Source organism: Seriola lalandi, unplaced genomic scaffold, assembly GCF_002814215.2.
Source record: "Seriola lalandi dorsalis isolate HSWRI2012SDOR001 ecotype SW California unplaced genomic scaffold, Sedor1 jcf7180002054326, whole genome shotgun sequence".
Lineage (NCBI taxonomy): Eukaryota > Metazoa > Chordata > Actinopteri > Carangiformes > Carangidae > Seriola > Seriola lalandi.
The window spans coordinates 860,425-881,148 of NW_019524879.1; the positions used below are offsets into that span (position 1 = coordinate 860,425).

General features: G+C 40.4%; 2 protein-coding genes across 5 annotated transcripts; one reads left to right on the forward strand and one right to left on the reverse strand.

Annotated features, from left to right (window-relative positions):
• The first annotated feature begins 129 nt into the window (after window positions 1-129).
• esr1 (estrogen receptor 1) lies at window positions 130-15,961 on the forward strand. 4 transcript variants are annotated; one of them, XM_023407056.2, is made up of 10 exons: window positions 130-1,692; window positions 2,353-2,778; window positions 3,796-4,022; window positions 4,914-5,030; window positions 5,616-5,797; window positions 6,074-6,227; window positions 8,602-8,740; window positions 9,730-9,863; window positions 12,786-12,969; window positions 13,176-15,961. In XM_023407056.2, the coding sequence occupies exons 1-10, from the start codon at window positions 1,682-1,684 to the stop codon at window positions 13,495-13,497; spliced, it is 1,896 nt and encodes a 631-aa protein (XP_023262824.2). In that variant the 5' UTR covers window positions 130-1,681; the 3' UTR covers window positions 13,498-15,961. The 4 variants fall into 4 exon arrangements, with proteins under 4 accessions (XP_023262824.2, XP_087030321.1, XP_087030320.1 ...); XM_087174195.1 differs by having other exon boundaries at window positions 3,808-4,022; XM_087174194.1 differs by lacking the exon at window positions 130-1,692 and having other exon boundaries at window positions 1,707-2,778; window positions 13,176-13,512; window positions 13,618-15,961.
• On the reverse strand, window positions 15,609-20,691 carry LOC111655586 (nesprin-1-like; the record flags this gene model as incomplete). Its single annotated transcript, XM_023407044.2, has 4 exons — window positions 15,609-17,095; window positions 19,312-19,370; window positions 20,035-20,124; window positions 20,254-20,691. Coding segments are annotated over 4 exons (876 nt in total), but the record flags the coding sequence as incomplete, so codon positions are not given.
• Between the last annotated feature and the right edge of the window lie 33 nt (window positions 20,692-20,724).

The window sequence follows — 20,724 nt, forward strand, 5'->3', positions numbered from 1 at the left end:
CACTGTCGTATTTTACAAGTATGAGAAATGACAAATGTGTAATAATGACTTTGTTTCGCAACGTTATCTTTTTCTTTGTGACAGCCTCAAATAGTGGCATTTTTATCCAGTGTATACATCCAGACAGTTTTTTGATCTCTGTCATCTCAATTGTGCAACAATATTGCATTTACATACATATGAACCTGAATATTTTGAACCAGCTAAAATTTGCATCTGTACACACTCAAAACAATCAACCATTAGGTTCAGCCAGTGTGGAATTTTAATGACTTTAATGACAGTTGTTGTTGTTACCTGTTGACCTTTGGGGTCAGGTTGGGCCTAGAAAAACAGCCAACAAAACAGCTGGAATTGCTGCAACATGTGTATTACAATTCTGGATGAGCTGGTGAAATTGAACAGCATCATTTAGGCTGCTGAGATAATTTGTAGTCTATAATGAAAATGAAGTCAATTACTGCATGAAGCATTCTATCTTGAGCCATTTAGGTGATTTAGCTGTTGAATGTGTCACCCTTCATTTTCCTATTTTCTAATGTAACAATGTCTTCATTTTATTCCAGGGGAAATGCAAAAAAATATATATATCATCATCAGGGCTACTTGTTTTCCACTTGACCTGACATGTCCTGAAAATTGGGCTGTTTACTCAAGGAAGATGTTGCACAGAGAGGGGGAAATGATGCCTTTGTGCCAAGTTTTTCCTCTGCGGTGGTCGTCAGTAGTTCTTTGTGATCATCTTTCTGAACATGAATTTCTTGCATGCTTCAAAATGCATCTCAGCTGACAGTATCACATGGAAATTAATAGATTTTAATTCAAGTGCCCCAAATCATTTTTTTGATATCTATCCTTTGATCTGAAATTTGTAATCTGATTTAATTTTTAGCAGCTGTGTATATTAAATATTTACTATTATTTCTAAATTTGATTTTTATCTACCTTTGTGGTTCCATTTTACACCTGCTATGAATACGTGAAAATAATCCCTACATGTATACATGTAGGGATTATCTGTTATAGAAAGCGTTTCAGCTCACAAGGTTGTTTTTTTACCTTGACGCCTGGTCCCAAAACATGCAAGGACTAAAAGGTTCCCTGAAAATCACAAACGTGCAACTTGCTGTAAACAAAAAAAACATTGATTCCTTTAAAACTTAATTTGCATACATGCTCTGCACATTTGCTTGTTTATATATAGTGTTCTATTTCATCCTTGACTTGACCTGATAAAGTAATGTTTAACTGGTCCATATTGTGGTCCTCTAATATATATCCACCGTTTAATGAAATAGCAGGAAAGTATGGTTTTCTTTTTTTTATTTCTGTAAATTTCTTTATAAGGTTCATCAAACAATAACATTTAAACCATATAAAGTCTGATTAAAATAACCAAATATTTTTTGGGATTCATTGTGAACTTATTGACTGTCAGAATGAGATTTGACCTCCTGCTCTGTTTGCTGTGTTATGGTGACCTGGCACTTTAACACACGTATTTATCGATTTGGCTGCATCTTTAATTTGTTTATCCTTTTTTAAACCTTTCCACTGTTCCCATTGTGTCCAATGAGCCCAGCTAGATGTCTGAGAGTTGGAGAGATGAGAAAGGCAAGCAGAGAGGGAGAGACAAGAGTTAAACAGTCCCAGTGTTGCACAGCAGATTTGAGGATGTTTCATGTGTAAGAGGTGAGTATGTATAACGGTAGAATTTGTTTTCTTTTAGCTCCTGTTGTTTAAAACCCCTCTCCTAATGTTTCTCAGTGATTTGATTCACTGCAGAGTCTTAGGTGTGTTCAAGAAACCGGCTACAAATAGATTGGTCATACGTCATCCTGGTGATGTGCAGACTGTGAGCTAAACAAACAGCAAATGTTCAGAGAGAGATGCACAGGTAGTAGACAAATGTTTTAGGAAAACATTTTATAGTGCTGTGGGAAGTTTTCTGGGAATCACATTTTCTCTATCTATCTTCTCTTTCTTCCCCTCGCCTTACCTCCTTCCTACATATTAGTGAAGATGTATTACAGGAAAAGAGGGAAAGGCTCTGTTGACAAAAAAAAAACCTGAGTGAGGTTGGGAGGAGTCTTTTTGGATGTCTTTTTTTTTTTTTTGCAGCTTGGTGGGCGTAAGCTCAAGGCATACAGTGGAAAAGGGACTGGAAGAATAGTGAACCCCTGAAGTTGCCTGACAGGCTTTATTGGAAAAAAAAAGGAAAGACAGAGAGAGTGAGGAAAGAGTAAAGAGAGAGGGAGAGCAGCACTCGTCTCCACTCCCCCTCCCAGCAAATGGGAGAGCAAGTCTAAATCATGTTGCTTATCAGTGCTGTTGTGCTGTGATGTTGCTCAGGCAGAGCCCAGGACAGAACAGGCAGCCTTCTGGATCAGTACTCAGACCCAGGATCAGTCCAGCCTTCTCAAAGCTGGAGACCCTCTCCCCACCACGTCTCTCGCCTCCGCCGCATGTCCCCCTCAGTGACATGTACCCTGAAGAGAGCCGGGGTTCTGGAGGGGTAGCCACTGTGGACTTCCTGGAAGGGACGTACGACTATGCTGCCCCCACCCCTGCTCCGACTCCTCTCTACAGCCACTCCACCACTGGCTACTACTCTGCTCCTCTGGATGCCCACGGACCACCCCCTGATGGCAGTCTTCAGTCCTTGGGCAGCGGGCCTACCAGTCCAATTGTGTTTGTGCCCTCCAGTCCACGACTCAGCCCCATTATGCACCCGCCCAGCCACCACTATCTGGAAACCACCTCAACACCCGTCTACAGGTGAGGGAATACAGTTTTTCTGTATCTCCAGAGTGTGAAAATAGTCTGTTGTGTGCTTGGACAAAAGTTCTTTTTATAGACTGAATCAACAGGTTTGAGTCTTTCCTCTTATTTATTTAATTTTTATTAATTAATTAATTTTTTTAAGTAATTTGGTGAAGTTGGTATATTTTTGGCTATTACTCTCTAAGTTTTATATTATATCTTATGCAAGGTAAGTATTTAGAGAGAACTCTAAAACTTTAGAGAGCTTGACCCTGATTGTTTGTGCTGTAGTTTGGTGATTATGTAACTGATATGAGCTGTGCAATCAAAATATCAAGAGACTCTTTTTTTCAGTACAGCACTGTTGGCTTGCTCTATCATGTTTTCAATGCAAATTGTGATCCATAAAGAGCATAAATAAGTCTGTTTAGCTTGTTTATATTAATTGATTTATGTATTTCATGAATTTATTTTTTTATTTATTTTATTTTTTTATTACTCTACTGCCTTGTGTTTCCTATTTAGTGGCATTAAGACACAATGTTGCTGCACAACTAGATTTAAAATGCAGTTTTGAACAAAGTATAATTATATAACTGCATTGTTTTTGTAATCTCTTGCTTTATACAAAACATTGCCATTATCACTATAGAAAGGATCAAGCTTTGCCCTGGTTTCTAATTCCAGAGATTAAGGACTTTGTCAAGGACCTTGAGAAAGGAACAATACGTAAGCACAACAGAAGTACAGATTGTTTCCTGGCTTAGGTGGAAAATAGCAGTCTGCTCTTGTATCAGCCACTGTTAAATTAGAGTCAGTGTTGCAAATGTCACAATTAATCTGTGCTTAAAGTTGGCTCAAAATTTCACAAAAAAGACATCTGTAGAGCATTTAATGACAAAATGTCAAGGTATATTTTATGCAAGATAAATAGTGTTTATATTATCATAATAGCATCATAATTTATAGTCATTAATTTATTAAAAAATGTCCAGGTAATATGTGAAATTTTTTAACCGGGCTGAAATCCAGGCTTTGTTATAGGTCCAGTCAGCAGCCAGCATCCAGAGAGGACCATTGTGGCACCAGTGACGAGTCATACAGTGTGGGGGAGTCAGGTGCTGGGTCTGGGGCCGGGCTGTTTGAGATGGCTAAAGAGACATGCTTCTGTGCCGTGTGCAGTGACTATGCCTCTGGGTACCACTACGGGGTGTGGTCCTGTGAGGGCTGTAAGGCCTTCTTCAAGAGAAGCATCCAGGGTAGGTAGAGTGTCTGCTTTTGCTATTTGTCACCAGTGGATGTAAATCTTAAAGTGTTTCCTGTTTGTTAAGGATCATGTCATAGTAGTATAGTTTAGTGTTCACATTTCTTGTAAAAATGATCTAAAATTCCTTAAACTCTACTAATGAATTACAATCTGCACAGCACAGTGAACTTATAAACATAAATTGATCTTTTATAGAAAGACAAGAACCACTGCATTCCATAGAAATGAGTTTGGCTTTTAACAAAAAAAAGGTTAGTGTGGTTTAATTTGGCACATCTGAAAAACTAAAGAACATCCATAACAGAGAAATTGAAAATTTTGGATATTAAAGGATGATGATTTAGAGTGCTATCTCGTTGGAAGGTCATGGTACCAAAGTGAACTGCTGGTAACCTCAACAAAGAAATAAGCTGTCAAACTGGAGCTCGATTGCTGTCATATAAAAATAGATAAAGAGGAACACATGTTATGAATTGTGGCATTGTGAAACAGACATCATAAATAAAGGGAACAGAATTTATGTTTCAACAAGTTATTTAGTTAGTTTTTATTGTTATTATTTCTACTTGTGAGCCATACAAAGGGGTGTACAACTTTTATGTTCCACTGTCTTCAGGTCAAAGCTTCATCTGCTGTCAGTGGCTTAGTAATGTTTATGAAATGCTGCTTCAGCACATTGATGCAAAATCTTGCAATGAAAGACTGTTCATAAAGAAAACAATAGTCTCCATGGCAATCACAAAGCCAAGATGCCACATTTTAATTTTCTCCATTTCGGATTCATTTAAAATGGGAATAGAGTGTTCCTAGCTAGTAAATAACCTAAATCTGAACTGAACACTGGAGTGGAGGGCTTGAGGTAATAGATTTTCTTCCATTTCAGGTCACAATGACTATATGTGCCCAGCAACCAATCAGTGTACTATTGACAGGAATCGGAGGAAGAGCTGCCAGGCTTGCCGTCTTAGGAAGTGTTACGAAGTAGGCATGATGAAAGGAGGTGGGTAGATACACCAGCAGAACGTCTTTTATCAAGACAAATGTGCTTTTAACATTTGTTTTCATTTATATAATGTGTTTTTGTAATTTGCTGTCTGTTACTAGATTTTGTTGTTTTATTATTGGTTATCCTGTTGTTTTTCTTTTGAACAGTTAAATTTTCTGTTTTGATGACAGCAAAATGAGGTAGTTTGATTTTTAACAAACTTAAAAAATAATTGCCATTTATCAATCACTGCTTGTTGCAGTGAGGATTGACTCAAATATAAGAATTCTGGTGAAAGAAGATAAGCTTCAGACTAACTTTAATGTGACCTTGAAATGATTTCCTCTTAAGGAGTACAACTACTGATTAGCACACACCCACATTTTTGTTGTCATACTTCTTGAATCACAGGCATCCATATAATCAGCACTGTTGGTTTTTATGGCAAGAACAGGATATAGAGGTGTGTGTGGTTTTGAGGGAAAAGCCTGATGAATGCATATGTTTGGGAGGTTGCGTGTGATTGTGTGCATGGATACTGTATCTTTTCTGTGTATCTGCATATTAGTTTGTATTAAACCTCTGCTGTTTTTTCTCAAGGTATGCGTAAGGACCGCAGCCGTGTTCTGCGGCCTGACAAACGACGGACTGGCACCAGTGACAAAGATAAGGCCTCTAAGGACCAAGAGCACAGAAGGGTGCATCTCCAGGAAGGGAGGAAACACAGCAGCAGCAGTACTGGAGGAGGAAAATCATCAGTCACTGGCACACCACCGGACCAGGTGCTGATTCATGTGGAAGCAATTGACACTTGATTTTGAAATACCTTGTTGTGGTGCAAATTGTTGTTCAGGGGGAAATTTTGATCTGAAAGTGGCCCTAGACACCAGAGTGGGCATCTGGGAAAACATGAAAATTCATACCAGATTTCTTGGCTGTCTGGCTATTGGTTGTTGAGAAATGTTTGCAGTCACTTTAAATCAGTTTTAAGCACAATATCTTATAGTTTTCAGGTTGAATGGGCTGACAGTGTGACTGTTTATCTGCTGCTTCCCCAGGTGCTTCTGCTGCTCCAGGGTGCCGAGCCCCCAATACTGTGCTCCCATCAGAAGCTGAGCAGACCCTACACCGAGGTCACCATAATGACCCTGCTCACCAGCATGGCTGACAAGGAGCTGGTCCACATGATCACCTGGGCCAAGAAGCTTCCAGGTACTGCTTAAAGTGCTTAAAGTAGCCACACCACCAGTACATTTTCTTAATTCTTTTTAGTACAAACCCTCCTCAATTACGTTTACATTTACATATATACATTTTTTGAAGATTTAAATGAAATTGCATTAGAACTAGGGGAAATTATCTCAACCCATGTTAGGATGTGTTTACTTGTTAAATCAACTAGATGCACTATCTGCCGGTGTTTTGGAGCAAAAACCTACAACTGGCTGGTTTTCAGCATCAGAAAAATGTATTGATCCACCTCGGGAAATTGCTTAGTTACAGTTGCAAAACACACAGTTAGGAAAGAGGAAGTAAAAAGTACTATAAAAAGTAATGATAATAAATACACAGTAAGTGAACATTTGCATAAAGCTGGTTCAGGGTCCTGTCTCCTCTCGTAGCTATGACTTTCTTTGGAGTATGCCAGATGTCTGGTGACATCCATGGGCCATTAACATTGAACATATCCTCGTTGTAAAGTCTGTAGGGGGTTATTACAGTACTGGTTACAGCACTGGTGTGCACCTTTCATCAATATCTAGAATGATAATCCTTTACATGCCATGTTTTACATACATGAGCCAATAACTTGACAGAGGCAATGTTAATGATAAATTGTGTCTCAAAGTGATAGCAGAAAATCTCAAACAGTTGCCCTCAAACTATAGGGAACATAACATAGTGGATAACAAAATGACAATCAGCTATAAAAATGTTTTTCTGTCTAACTTCAGTGTGTCAGTCTTATTGTAATATTGTCTGGACAGTTGTAGTTTTTAGAAGAATCTGCCAAAATTGCAGCAATTCTGTTCTAGATTGTGAAAGAACATGCATGTGTGATATTTTCTCAGCACTACAGCTCTGCCAAAGACAGAGAAAGGTCAAATTACCAATTTTTCTTTTCTTTTTTTTTTTTTTTAAAGTATATTTTTTGGGGCTTTTTTATGCCTTTATTTGATAGTGCAATAGAGAGAGACAGGAAATGGGGAGGCAGAGAGAGGGGGAATGACGTGCAGCAAAGGCAGTCCGATGCGGGACTCGAACCGGGGCCAACTGCAGCGAGGACTGTAGTAAATGTGTATAAATAAATATATAATGGAATGAGTCTGTCAGTATTTTGTCAAGCATCATAAACATCATCAGGTCAGAGGAATGGCTTGATGTAAATGCTGTAATATCCTTTAGTTTAATGTTCAGTGGTCGTGGCTGATCATTGACAGGAACCCAAAAGATAGCTGTGCAAACATTTGGCCTCATGCAAGCTTATGCCTGTTGCTTTGGAGAGATATTCATAAATACTTGCCCTGTAAGTAGATGGTTGAGGGCAGGTGCAAAACATGTGAGTCAGTTCTGTTGGAGCACCATGACATTTATGACATGTCTCATCTAAATTAAGAGATATTTTCAAAAGCTTGGAAGCGGTGTCTTTCTGAAACATTCAAATGTACAAATGTCATTTGTAACAAAGGTGGGGGCCCCTCGATTGTTGTCTGTTTGACTGCTTAGGCAACAGCAAGGTGATGGGAGACCTTTATCGTAGAGGCACACATTGGCACACACACACACACACAAATGCAGAGCCATTACAGTGATTACAGTCATCACCTTTGAGAGGATTGTTTGGCCAATCTGCTGGCACCCCATAGAGCATAAATGCTGTATAAGACACATCACACTTTTGCATGCACAGACACACACACACACACACCCCGACGGGCTCTCTAAGTGAGTAAATCTTGATTTTGAGGTATTATAACCTTGTGCGTCACTAAAAGCCCAAAGGCAAACAGTTTTAATTGCGAGGGGTCCCAAGCAGAGTACAATGGGAGTGAATTGGCAGTAATTACATATGAATTGAGACAGCTGAGTGCCAGCGATAAGGCTTCTTATGAGAGCAGAGAGATTGCAGATTGCAGAGTTTCATTTAACTAGAATTTCTCTGCCAGAAAACAAGGGCTTGCATATTTGTATATTTATGAGTTGGATGAAGGTGCACAGAAAACATCAAACTCTGGGAGTGCTAATATTCCACACCACATTATAGTTAACACCCACACATCCAAATAACCAGCTCTGATAAAACAACACTTATAAACACCAGATATTTTTATTTATTCTTCTGTTTGTTGTTTTGATCTTGATGTCAAAAAACTGCTGGGATCAGGGTAAAACACATATTGTCCAGTTTTCAGTGACAGTTATTTGTAGTTGACTAGAGAGCTTGTTAGACAAGAGCCTGGTGTGGACCGCTGCTCAAAACTTATCAGAAGTGTTAAATGTACTGGGTGTAGATCACCTTGCTTTCCTACCTTGGTCCTTTCACAAAATGCTCTTTGTTGAGCACTTTGTATGTGTGGTTTCTTAGGTTTCCTGCAGCTGTCCCTCCATGATCAGGTGCAGCTGCTGGAGAGCTCGTGGTTGGAGGTGCTGATGATTGGGCTTATCTGGAGGTCCATTCACTGCCCTGGGAAACTCATCTTCGCACAGGACCTCATACTGGACAGGTAGCGAGGAATACTTTCCCTTACTTTTCTGTGACATGCACCTTTCTTTACTTTTTCATATCTCTGGCCTTACTTTTCCTCCGTATTTACCTGTCTTCCTCTCACTATCACACAGATGTTAAGAGTGATAGATCAGCATTGTAGATTTTCCATTCGCACCTTGCCAGCCATTGTGCCATCCCAACACGTCTATTATAGAGTGAAAGACTAATTACATGTTCCCCATGGAGAGGAGAGCAGCCTCTCTCTAACCTGAAATACCCCTTCATCATTACAGTGCTGAGCTGGCAACTAGGACACAGATTTAATCAAAGCTTCAATGCAAGGAATGATGGAAAAAGGGGAAAGATGGAGGGAGAGATGACGGGGAAGGAGGCAAAGGAGAGAGAGAGAAATAGAGATGCAAGGAGACATAGCTGTTTGCTGCTTTACAGGCACAGCCTGTTCTCTCCATTTCACCCCATGGTCTAAGTAAACAAGCTGGCCAAACCACAGTATCTACCTCAGAGAGAAAAGAGGTGGAGACAGAGAGGGATGAGGGAGACATGCAGACAGACAGAGCTTTTACCCTCTGATGTGCTTGATGGTGCCATTTGATTCAAAATTGTATTAGAGTATTATCTCGAAAACCTGGTCCCCACATGAGTGTCCCCACCAATTGGACATGATGACTAAAACGCTGTTGGTCAGGGTTGACAAATTCCCTTGGCTCTGTGCTGTCCAAGTTTACCATGCACTCTAACCACTGGATATTATCCATCTTTCCATCACTTTTCAACTGTGCTGACAAATGGAGAGCTGCAGCGATTCAGTCCATTAGTTGTTTATCTGGCCACTCTTTGGATAGTTCATGTTCACAGATTTAGTCTGGTTCTTTTACCTCTTAAGATGAAGAGGAAAAAAGGGGAAGATTTGACTCTTTTTTATTCATGTGTGACTTACAGAATTTTAAATACCTATGAATTCCTCATGTTCTGTTTGCCCTCCAGGAACGAAGGCGACTGTGTTGAGGGCATGGCTGAGATCTTTGACATGCTGCTGGCTACAGCTTCCCGCTTCCGCATGCTCAAACTCAAACCTGAGGAGTTTGTCTGTCTCAAAGCTATCATCTTGCTAAACTCTGGTGAGGCAACGTGTGTGTGTGTGTGTGTGTGTGTGTGTGTGTGTGTGTGTGTGTGTGTGTGTGTGTGTGTGTGTGTGTGCATCTCACATTGTCTACCTGTGTTTACAGTATAAGCCACTTAGTTGTGAAACATTTTATTTAAATTGAAAGCACACGTTGTGCTTAGAAACATTGACAGTGGGCAGCAGAGACATTTCTCCAATAAAAACATCAGCCCTTAAGTTCATTTTTTAAATTCCACAGAGTTGTACTTGCATACACACAACTATGTTGCAAGTTTCTGTTTCTGTTCCAGGAAATAAATATTGAACAGTGTCAAACTACACCCACAGAGGTGTAGCTGTGACCGCTACTCTTAATATAGTAAGCCATGAAAATGACATAGTATAATAAGGCATAAAAACGTCAGAGTATACTCTGATGTTTTTGCTTAGACTTACATTACACTTGGGCCCCTGGGGGTTTGTCAGTCTATTCTTACAGTCAGAGTCCAGTTCCTGTCCTTTAGGAGTTCACTGTAGAAGGCTTTGCCTCTTATTGGGCTCAAGGTCTGCAAGGTCTGTGGCACTATTTGTACCAGGAGCAGGAAAGCCTCCCTGCTCTTCATTACCATGGATCATCAGGACCATCCACAGCAAGAGACCACCAAGCAGGAGAACGAAGAGTAGTAACCCTCCGGTTACTTGCCATGGATCATCTCCTCGCCATCGGTTCTGCGAGTGAGCCTGCACCTTGTGGTGTGAATCCATTCTGGCTTGCCTTTGACTTTCAGGGCCGTTTGTGTGGTTAGCATCACCTGATATTGTCCTTTTCACGTAGGAGACAAAGATACTTTTCCAGATATTTGATTAGTACATAATCCCCCTCTTTGAAAGGGTGGATTGGTTCATCCAACGGCTTTGGGAGTCTCTCAGCCACCTGCAAATTGTATTTTGCATATTATTTTCAAATTTTCTCAAAATCTCTCTTAGTTTCTTTACATAGTCAGTCATGAACTCATCCGTCCAGAGCAATGTGGTTTTGTGTGGTCTTAAAGGAGGACTTACCCCTTTGGACATTGGTCTTCACATTAACACCTCATGAGGACTAAGTCTTGTTGTTGCATTTGGTGCACTTCGAATTGTGTACAGCACAAGAGGTAGTACGTCAGGCCAGTTGTCATTACTGCTTTAATCAACCTTTCTTTGACGGTAGCATTCATTATTTCAACTTGCCCTGAACTCTGTGGGTGATATGGGATGTGTATTTGCCATTTGATTCCTAGTATAGCTGAGAGATTCTGCGTGATTTTTTTTTTGGCACAAACGCTGGTCCTCTATCGCTATCTATTCCACGTGGCACTCCGAACCTTGGAATCACCTCTTTCAGCAAACACTTTACAACTGTTTGTGCGTCTTCTTTTCGGGTTGGAAAGCATTCCACCCTTTTGAGATGCGGTCAGTTATTACAAGCAAATATTTGTAACCGTGACAGCTCGGCATATGTACAAAATCTATTTGCATATTTCTAAAGGGACCTAATGGAGGCTCTAAATGGTCATATCTCACTGTGCTGTTACTTTTTCTCTTTTGTTGGCATATCATACAACCATCTACAAGCGTTTGTAGGTGCCAACCATTGTGAACGAATGACATCATTTATCACCCCTCTTCCTACATGCGATGGACCATGTGCAACACTTGCAAGCACAGTTAGGAGAGCGCGAGGGCACCCGTTCTGATGACAGGAGATGTTTTCCATTCTTCAAGATATGACCCAAGTATGTGACTTCCACTCTACAAAACTGTAACTTAGCTAATGATGCTCTGTGACCACACTAAGCAAGTCTCTTAAAGAGCAGAATGGAGTCAGTACGGCAGGCTTCCTCCGATGGTGAGGCTATCAGAAGGTCGTCAGTGTACTGTAAAAGATTTGAGCCGCCAGGGAATTCGGGGTCGTCCAGGTCTCTTTTCACTGCCGCCGAGTAAACTGTAGGGCTTGAAACAAAACCTTGTGGTAACCTTTTCCAGGTATACTGCCTGCCTTTGAACGTGAATGCAAACAGATACTGGCTATCTGGATGCAAAGGAATAGAGAAGAAAGCTGAGCATTGATCAACAGCTTTGTAGTATTTGGAGTTAGATGACAGTGAAGTCAGAATTGCATTTTGGCTGATGCATAACAAAATTGCTGTATGGTAGCTGAATGTGCTCACTCAAAGATAACATGGACATTTCTTCCCCCAAGTGTGTTTTGTTGGGTTGGGAGGCTGATACCATCTGCCTTGAGGCCTGGCACTGAGCCACCATGCGTCCTAGATGTTTTGGTTCACAACCAGGAGTTACCACAACTGTGACGTGGGGAAAAGAATCTTTCATTGGTCAAATAACATTTTAATCAGAGACTAGCATGGTAGTTTCATCTGGACCACACTCATCACTCCAGGGGGCTCTGCCCTGTCTCAGAGGTCACAACTGAAATGCCTCCACGTCTGAAAAAAAACTTTATAGAAACACAGGAGGAAGTTTCATGCTTTAGTCATAAAACGCACAATACCTTCCATATAGAAGGTGGCTGCTTCTGCTGCATCAGGCACATCAGGCAAACAGAGTGTTCTGTAAAGTCAATATGCCCAATAACCGTTCCCATGACAACATGAGACAGGTCAGAGGCCTTTTTCTGTCTTGGGGATTGATATATTCTATATGGGAAACTGAGTCACCTGAAATACCCATGTGATGACATCATTACCGGCACAGCTGCTGGAGCTGGATGAACTTCTGATTACTTTGTGGGCAATACTGCAACTGCAATTAATTTTCTGCTCTTATATGCATGTTTGAGTCGATTTTTTTTTCTCAATGCCTAGTTGGCACTGTTGGTATTTGGTAGCTTTTACACGACTCTGTAGCAAATTGAGTGAGTTTTCTTTTTCTCTATTAGGTTCTTTCTCTTTCTGCACTGGTACAATGGAGCCACTACATGACGGCACGGCAGTACAGGACATGCTGGACACTATCACAGACGCTCTCATACATCATATCAGCCAATCAGGATGCTCTGTTCAGCAGCAGTCCAGACGACAGGCCCAGCTGCTCCTCCTGCTCTCCCACATCAGGCACATGAGGTGAAATTGAATTAGAAATACTAAATTCATGTTTAAACCATCCAACAGTGATAGCTTAAGGTGGAAGGAGCTTAAAACGTAAATGCTTCAAAACGGTTGTGTTATGTATGTATTATGTAGATGTAGATGCAGAAAGCAGTCTCAAGCATCACTCATTATTAAGCCACTCTAATTCCTCATCTCTCTTTTGTTTTTGCTCCCTGCAGCAACAAAGGCATGGAGCACCTCTACAGCATGAAGTGCAAGAACAAAGTGCCTCTGTACGACCTGCTGCTGGAGATGCTGGATGCTCACCGCCTCAACCGTCCTGAAAAACCAGCTCAGTCCTGGTTCTTGGCTGACAAAGAGCCCTCTACCACCAGCAGCAGCAGCAACAACAACAACAACAACAACAGCAGCAGCGGTTCCTCTTCAGCTGGCTCCAGTTCAGGACCCCGAGGCAGCCATGAGAGCCTGAGCAGAGCCCCGACAGGTCCAGGTGTCCTGCAGTACGGAGGGTCCTGCTCCGACTGCACCCACATCCTATGAGACCGAGTGCAACAAGTACGTCTGAAGGTCAAGTCATTTTTATGAATGATGTGTGAACTGCAGAATGAAAGAGATGATGAGATAATTATTTGAAAATTAAATGATTTTTTTTTGTCGTAGCTGTTTAGGGAGAAAATATTCCTTTGCACTGGTCCAATTTACTACAATCTGAGCTTCAGTGCTGTTAATCATGTATGCTGCCTTTCATAAGATCTGTGATTTTGACTCAGTCTCTAACAGATTTACATTACAGCTATTTCTAAAATGGCCAGTGTTAGGTCTTATTGTGACATTCTGTTACCTATGGTGATTTCAAATGATGAGCAGCTAATTTTTCTTTTCATTTGCCTCAACCAAAGTGCACTTCCTCTTGGATTTAAAGGACTATTGGGCATTATTTTTATTTTTACACGTAAAGAGTGATTACAAACTAACCTATTATAAAAGCGGTTAACTGAATGTGTAATTTATTTACACCATTAAAGACAAAATGACAGGTATTGTGTCTTAACACACATGATTTTAAACTTGTTGTATTTGGGAAAAAATATTTAAATTATAAAATTAACAGTGGATGAAGACATAATTGTTAAATTTTGAATACCTAAATTTGCATGATCAAATCCTAGAACGCTGTGTACATAATGAAGGAAGCCAAGCTTTACTGTCGGGTAACTTCACCCGTGTACTTTTTGTGTACAGTAGGTTTGTTCTCTATGCTTACTAGCACCAAAGTTTTTTTCTGAATTTGTAATGTGGTGTGTGTGAGTGTGTGTGTGAGTGTATGTGTGAGTGTATGTGTGAGTGTGTGTGTGTGTGTGGCAGAGAGAGTCAGAGGCAATGAGCCATTAATGGCTCCAAGCTGATTTGATGCATTGATCTTTGTCTTGATGCATTTGTCCAATACTTCAACCATGTAAAAATTACAACCAGTTATTATTCATCCACTAATTCTGTGATTTCATGTTGAGTTTGGCTGGATTTACACACCTCCAGGAACCGAAATAACATAATGTACTGTATGTGCACATATACAATAGTTTTATTCCTCTTTAAATGGACCAAATTTGATCCAATTGTACAGAAGATATCTGATATTGACATGATCGGGTGTGATTGTTTTGGTTTAAAAATGTCTGAAAATAGTGAGATATGTCCCCAGAGCCAAGTGACATATTTAGACAGCTTTTTGATTTTAGTCCAACCGACAATCTAAAACCCAAATGTTTTCAATTTACTATCACAAACGACAAAGCGAAGTACAAAAGATATGTTCAGACACGAAGACCACTAGGACTGTTTGTGTTTGTTTGCCCCAAACAGTCAATGTACAAACTCTGTTAGCTGAAAGTTAGCCAGCAACACAAATACTGACCGTGTCTCTGAGAATGTGACTGCTTTTGTTAAGCTCAGCCTCTGACTGAACTCAGACCTCGCCAGAATCTCCAGTTCTTTCTGGTTCCTTCTTTCAGTCGCTCTCTCTCCAATCAACAACCAAGGAGAAAAAAATGTAATTTGAAAAATGTCCAAATGGTTTAAGTCTATATTATATTATAATTCAACACAGGTCACAATTGTTATTAAAACTAGTTCTGTATGATAAGAAGATACTGCTCCTAATTGAAGCCGCTTTCTGCTTGTTTCAAGATATTGTGTAAGCATGTATTTAGTGCTAATGTCTCATCACTGCAGAGTAATTAGCGCAGCCGATTTGTAATATGTTAAACAACTGGAATAACTCTGGCCACTGTTCTATACGGTCTTGGCGATGCAGTACGGTTGACCACAGACATTAAATATATTGTGAAACTGGCCGACAGTTGACTGACACGTAGATATTGCAAGTAATTAAAATGTATTTTGCCAGGGTAGAAGCGATAAACAAAAAGTTAAGTTGTCCAGTCTGATGCCATTTAAAGATGTATTTGGAAAACCTCCATATATAACCATGATCAGAAAACTGGATTTGGCCACTTGAGCCGTTCAGTGTAAATCCAGTCAAACCTGACTGTCATTTGTTTACTGTGCATAAAAATAAAAGTATCAATTGGGAAAAGAGCGTTCATCACCATGTTTCTCCTGAGTTTATATCCCAAAAGAACACACAGAAGTCAATATTTCATGTTTTATTATTTGCAAAGAGAGTATTCTTCATGAAGTCGGCATTAGCAAACTGTACATACATAAATAACCATTTTCATATTTCATCATTTTTTACAGATTCTGTTTCAACAACGCAGTGATTCTGATGTCTCATCACTGCAGAGTAATTAGCGCAGTTATTACAAAGCACACTATTTATTTAATGTCACAGCCGTCTACTAAAACACTACCAGTGATTGTTTGGCTTTCTTAAAAGCAGGGGAGTTTCAAGTGCATGCTCAAACAGAAAGATAAAAAAATATCTGCCTGTATTCAAAGGCATTTCAACTATAATATACAAATCAGTTTCATTTTTTTTTTTTTTAAAACAAGAGAGCTCATGTCTTTTTCTATTGGCTCCAGTTGATTAAATACTTAAATTAAAGACAGGAATACAAGCCTTGGCTTTTGGGGAAAGAAGTCGGCCATCTTGGCTGGACGGCTTCAGTGCAGTACCTTCGACAGTGCTTATGTCAGTGCTATACGTTTAGATTTTAGCTTTAACGTCATATGAAGACTTCATTTCAAAATTCAAGCAGGTTCTTTTGAAATGTGTAAAGCAAAAAACACTAAGCTACATCTTCCTGTTGAGTTTTGTTGCTGTGCTTTCAGAGAGAAACTCTTCACTTCTAAGACTGAATGATAGCTACTCTAGTCTACTCTACAACTTACCGGTACAATATCCCACACTGGTGGTGCTTTAGCTTCATCAATACTAACAATCTATGAACTGATTGAACACTAAATAAATAGTAGCAGCACTGGATATCATGGACAAAAAGCACGGTCGACTTTGGCTCCCAACATAGAGTATATAAATAGTGCTTTGTTTTTCATTGATTTCACAGGTTTCCTCAGAAACCTTAAAAAATAATATACACATTTAAGTTAAAACAATGAAACATTTGGATTGGGGGAGGGTGGTCTCCAGATGAAGGTCCATTTAGTCTGGAGAGTTAGAGTTTTAAAGGGTTGAGGTGATTTCAGGAGATTGGGTGTGCAATGTTAGTGAGAGAAGTCTTCATATCACCTCTGAATCACTTCATAATGCATGTGGCTCCCCAGCAGGGTAAGAGTTTGTAGCTTTAGGGCACGGGGTGAAGAGGAAACATTCACAGGAGTCAGTGGAGTCCTTGGCAAAGCAGTAGGTAGATATTCAGCTGCTCCTCATATGGGCGGAGGTCCATTGGTGTAGCGCAGCATTGGATGGAAGGAGCGGGCAAAGTTGTTGGCATGGTGGCAACTGTAGTCCTCCTCGGTCATGGGCACTAGACATGCCAGACCAATGAGGAGCAGGAGGAGCAGTTGGACGGGGAGCGCAGCCCTGAGGACCCGCAGCAGGAAGGACTGGCCCTTCGAGGAGGAGGAGGAGGAGGAGGAGGGCGACGAGGAGACGCCGTCCGGAAGGTCAGAACGGGAGGAAACGCAGCCAGCGGCGCCTGGTGATCTGCTCCGGCTGCAGGAAGACACACACACAAGTTAAACACAACAGAGAAAAGACCCGAGTTCATTAGTATTTGCAAATCACTTTTGTCTTGTGAAAATTCCTTTTAACATTTACATAATCAACTAAAATTTGAGGTTTGTATGCTCGTCTGTATAGTGAAAAATGCTCCAAGCTCAAGGAAATCAGAAATGCATGACTCTCAAGATACAATTATTTTGTGTTAAAACAAATCTTTTTTTCAGGATTGATTTTAATATCACCAGGTAGCTGGGAAGTACTTTGTCTAAGTACTGGAACACTAAAATGATCAATGGAAAACTAAGCTTGATTAAATGATAAATCAATTGACAGAAAATTCTTTGGGAACTATTTCAATAATTGGTTATTTATATTTTCATAAATTATTTTCAAGCAAAAACTACAAAGCACCTCTTTTAAGTTTCTCAAATATGCTTTTTTGTTTCACTGAGATTATCTTCTCATTCAGCAAATTTCTTAAAATGTGCACAGTCAGGCAGTCATTTATGTGTACAGTTATTTATTTGCACTATTTATGTCATTTTTCTTAAGGAGTGCACTTTCTTGGTTGTTTTTTGTGGGTTTTAAACGTCTATTCTATGTGCCCTTTAAATTGCCCCCTGGGGACAAATAAACGTTCTTGAATTGAACTGATATAAATGTAAATTAAATGTCTTTGGGTTTTAAACTGATGGCTTGGGCTTTAGGGACCTGAGATGGGCATTTTGCACTATGTTCTGACATTTTTAAAGACCAAATGATTAATTGAAAATAATCTTCAGAGTAATTGATAAGGAAAAATAATTTTTAGCTCAAATAAATCTGAAAATTCTGATGTTTTAAATAATGTTAAGAAGACATCTTTGCAAATACTATTTTACCCATGTCTCGCAAAAGAATGAGCACTCGACAAAAAATTAAGAGGAAGGAAAGCAAAAATACAGAAATGCAGCAAATAGACTCAGATCCAGCAGGTAGAGATCAAGAGAGTCAAAAGTTGAACACAGACACATGTACAGTAGATCTGCGTACACACACAAAACAGGCACAAACACACTAAAGAAAAAACAAAAAAACAGTTAGTTAACCACAAGCATTTGTAAATAGCCAACTGTGTCTCACTGGGAGGGGGGATGCTCTGGATTTAGAGCAGAGTGTGTGAGAGTTCAATGCCACGTTTTATTCCAAACAAGTAGGAGAAATGCCAAATGCCTCTCTGGAGATTTCCACTGTTAGAGCCAAGACTGTAGGGGGGAACAGCATGTTCTTACTGCGACTCATCCTCACGGAGGATGAAAGAGGGTCAGACACCCAGCCAATTTCATTCAGTCCTCCTACATCCTACAAAACAGCTGCTGTGAACATGCGTAAGCAACATGTGCACATCATGTGTGAGGCAACCTCTCCTGCTTTGCTGGATTTCTGTTTCCACAGCCCAATAGAATGTGATTAAGGGTCCCTGCTTCTCATACATAGGATGCTATCAGGGGAAAACAAACGCATTATTTCTGCTACACACACTCATGGCAAGACTAGTTTAGGCTGAGTCTTCGCCAGGTATTATTGTTGGCAGTTAATAAAAATCATGGAAAGTTGAATCAGAAATGACAGAGGTCAGAGGTGGGTGAGTTTAGAGGTCTGGAAAGGAAACAAAGGAAAGAAAGTGGGAGTTATAAGGAAGAAGGAAAAGCCGCAGGAGTTTATGCATCATATCCTGCTTTAAAACTATGAGGAGGATGAAACAGGAAGGAAGCATGAGAAAGAAAAACAGCTGGAGGAAGCAGGGCAGAGGGGGGTCACTGGGATTCAGATAGTGCCATCTAGTGGGCAAAGAGGGTGCTACAAAGTCACTCTGAGAAAGGAGAAGCAAAAAGTATGACAAGGCAATATTTCATGATGCCATTGAAAAAGCAGCAGGGCAAAGAGAAGCAGTGAAATAAAACATTTAAAGGAGAAAGGGAGCGGCCTGATGTAGGCGATTCCCCACTCGTTTAAGAGCTGGTAACATGGTCTCTAGAGTGAGGGAGGATCATGGAACGCAGGATTAAAGCCTTATAAATTAATTAAAAAGCCCGATGTGTAAAACATGGCTGATTGTGTTTCATTGATTTTTTTCATGAGTTGAATCAATAAAAATCAAGTGTCTAGTGGGTCGTGGCTTTTGTTCCATCATCATCCCGTGTTTCTAGAGTCCAGGAGAGAGGTACCTGTGGCGCGGGCCGCTTTCAGGGTGTCCTGGGTGGGCCTGACTACTTTTGCCTCGGGGCTGTATCACGTAATGAGCAGGGAGGGGTAAAAGAAAGAAAAGAATGTTTCAGTCAAGGGCAAATAAAGACCAAGCCTCAGATGAGAGAAAAACAAATAACATAAAAAGAGCCATAACATCGCTAGAGAAAGAATCATCAACAACCAAAGAGCAGCAACATAATCAATGACGGTGATTGACTTTCAGAACCAAGAAATCTGGCTTCTCAAGACTAAATCCTGAAGAGTCACGTTAAAAGAAACTGGTAAAATTAAATATCTTTAACTGTTACTTACAATACAACCTTTTTTCATGCATGTTTTCTAAAATACGATATCGATGAATCCATTAGAGAACAGTTTTATCATATAAAACGAAAAGCCAGGATTTCTTGTACATTTTTTTAGCAGATCAACATGGTGTGGGGCGGCAAACAACATCTCAAACAAAGGGAGGGGTGGGGGTGGAGGAGGGCAGCAACAAGTCTTTTCATGTACATGTTAGCAGAGCTGTTGCAAAAGGGAAAAACATTTATGTTGACCATAAAAGTAAAGTGGTAGGGTGGGAATATCTATGAGACGGCAGGTTGACGGTGATGTTGATTTACTGTCTCTTATGGAGCACAGATGCTAACCCCTCCCCCACCCTCCCGCTCCCCACTGGACATTATGAGGGAAAACTTTACCAATCGTTTGCGACTCTCGAGGGTCACCTCTGACACAGGAGCAGCTGATTCACAGATTTCTGTTATGCCAAGAGGCAACGGCAAGCAATCCTGAAAAATAAAACAACAGTCACTTTAATATTTAGATCTACATAAATAAAACTGCTGCTAATGGAGAGGAGCGTTTTGTTGGTTCAACATAAAGTGGCTGCTCCTTCATTCACTTCAGTGTTGTCTGACCTGCTGTGTGTCCACGGTCTCCAGTCTCCTCTCCAGCCCCTCCAGGTCTGAGCTGACCTCCCTCAGGAGCAGCCTCAGCCTGTTCCAGATCACGTGCACCTTCTCCTGGGCCTCAAGACACTCGCTGCCCTGAGCCTGGATCTGTTCTGAGGTCTGCGATGGCGGCAGCAGGGTCTGAGGTTTAGTGTTGACCAGTAGCTGAGCCGAGAGCTCCTGAAGGGACGACACCTTCTGCTGCGAGTCCAGCAGCTCACGCTTGATTTGCTGCAGGACAGGAGACAGGGTTATGTTTTTAATCTTTCTTAGTTTTATATTTTTAACATATTTCACTGATGTTGTTTCTTCTTTCTCTATATTTGTTGTAGTTTGATTTGTTCTAGTTTTAGTCCTATTTATGAAGAATTTAGGGCTCAGCTCTGCATGAAAGGTCCTACACAACTAAAGCTATTTGTTATTTTTTAGAGCTATTGT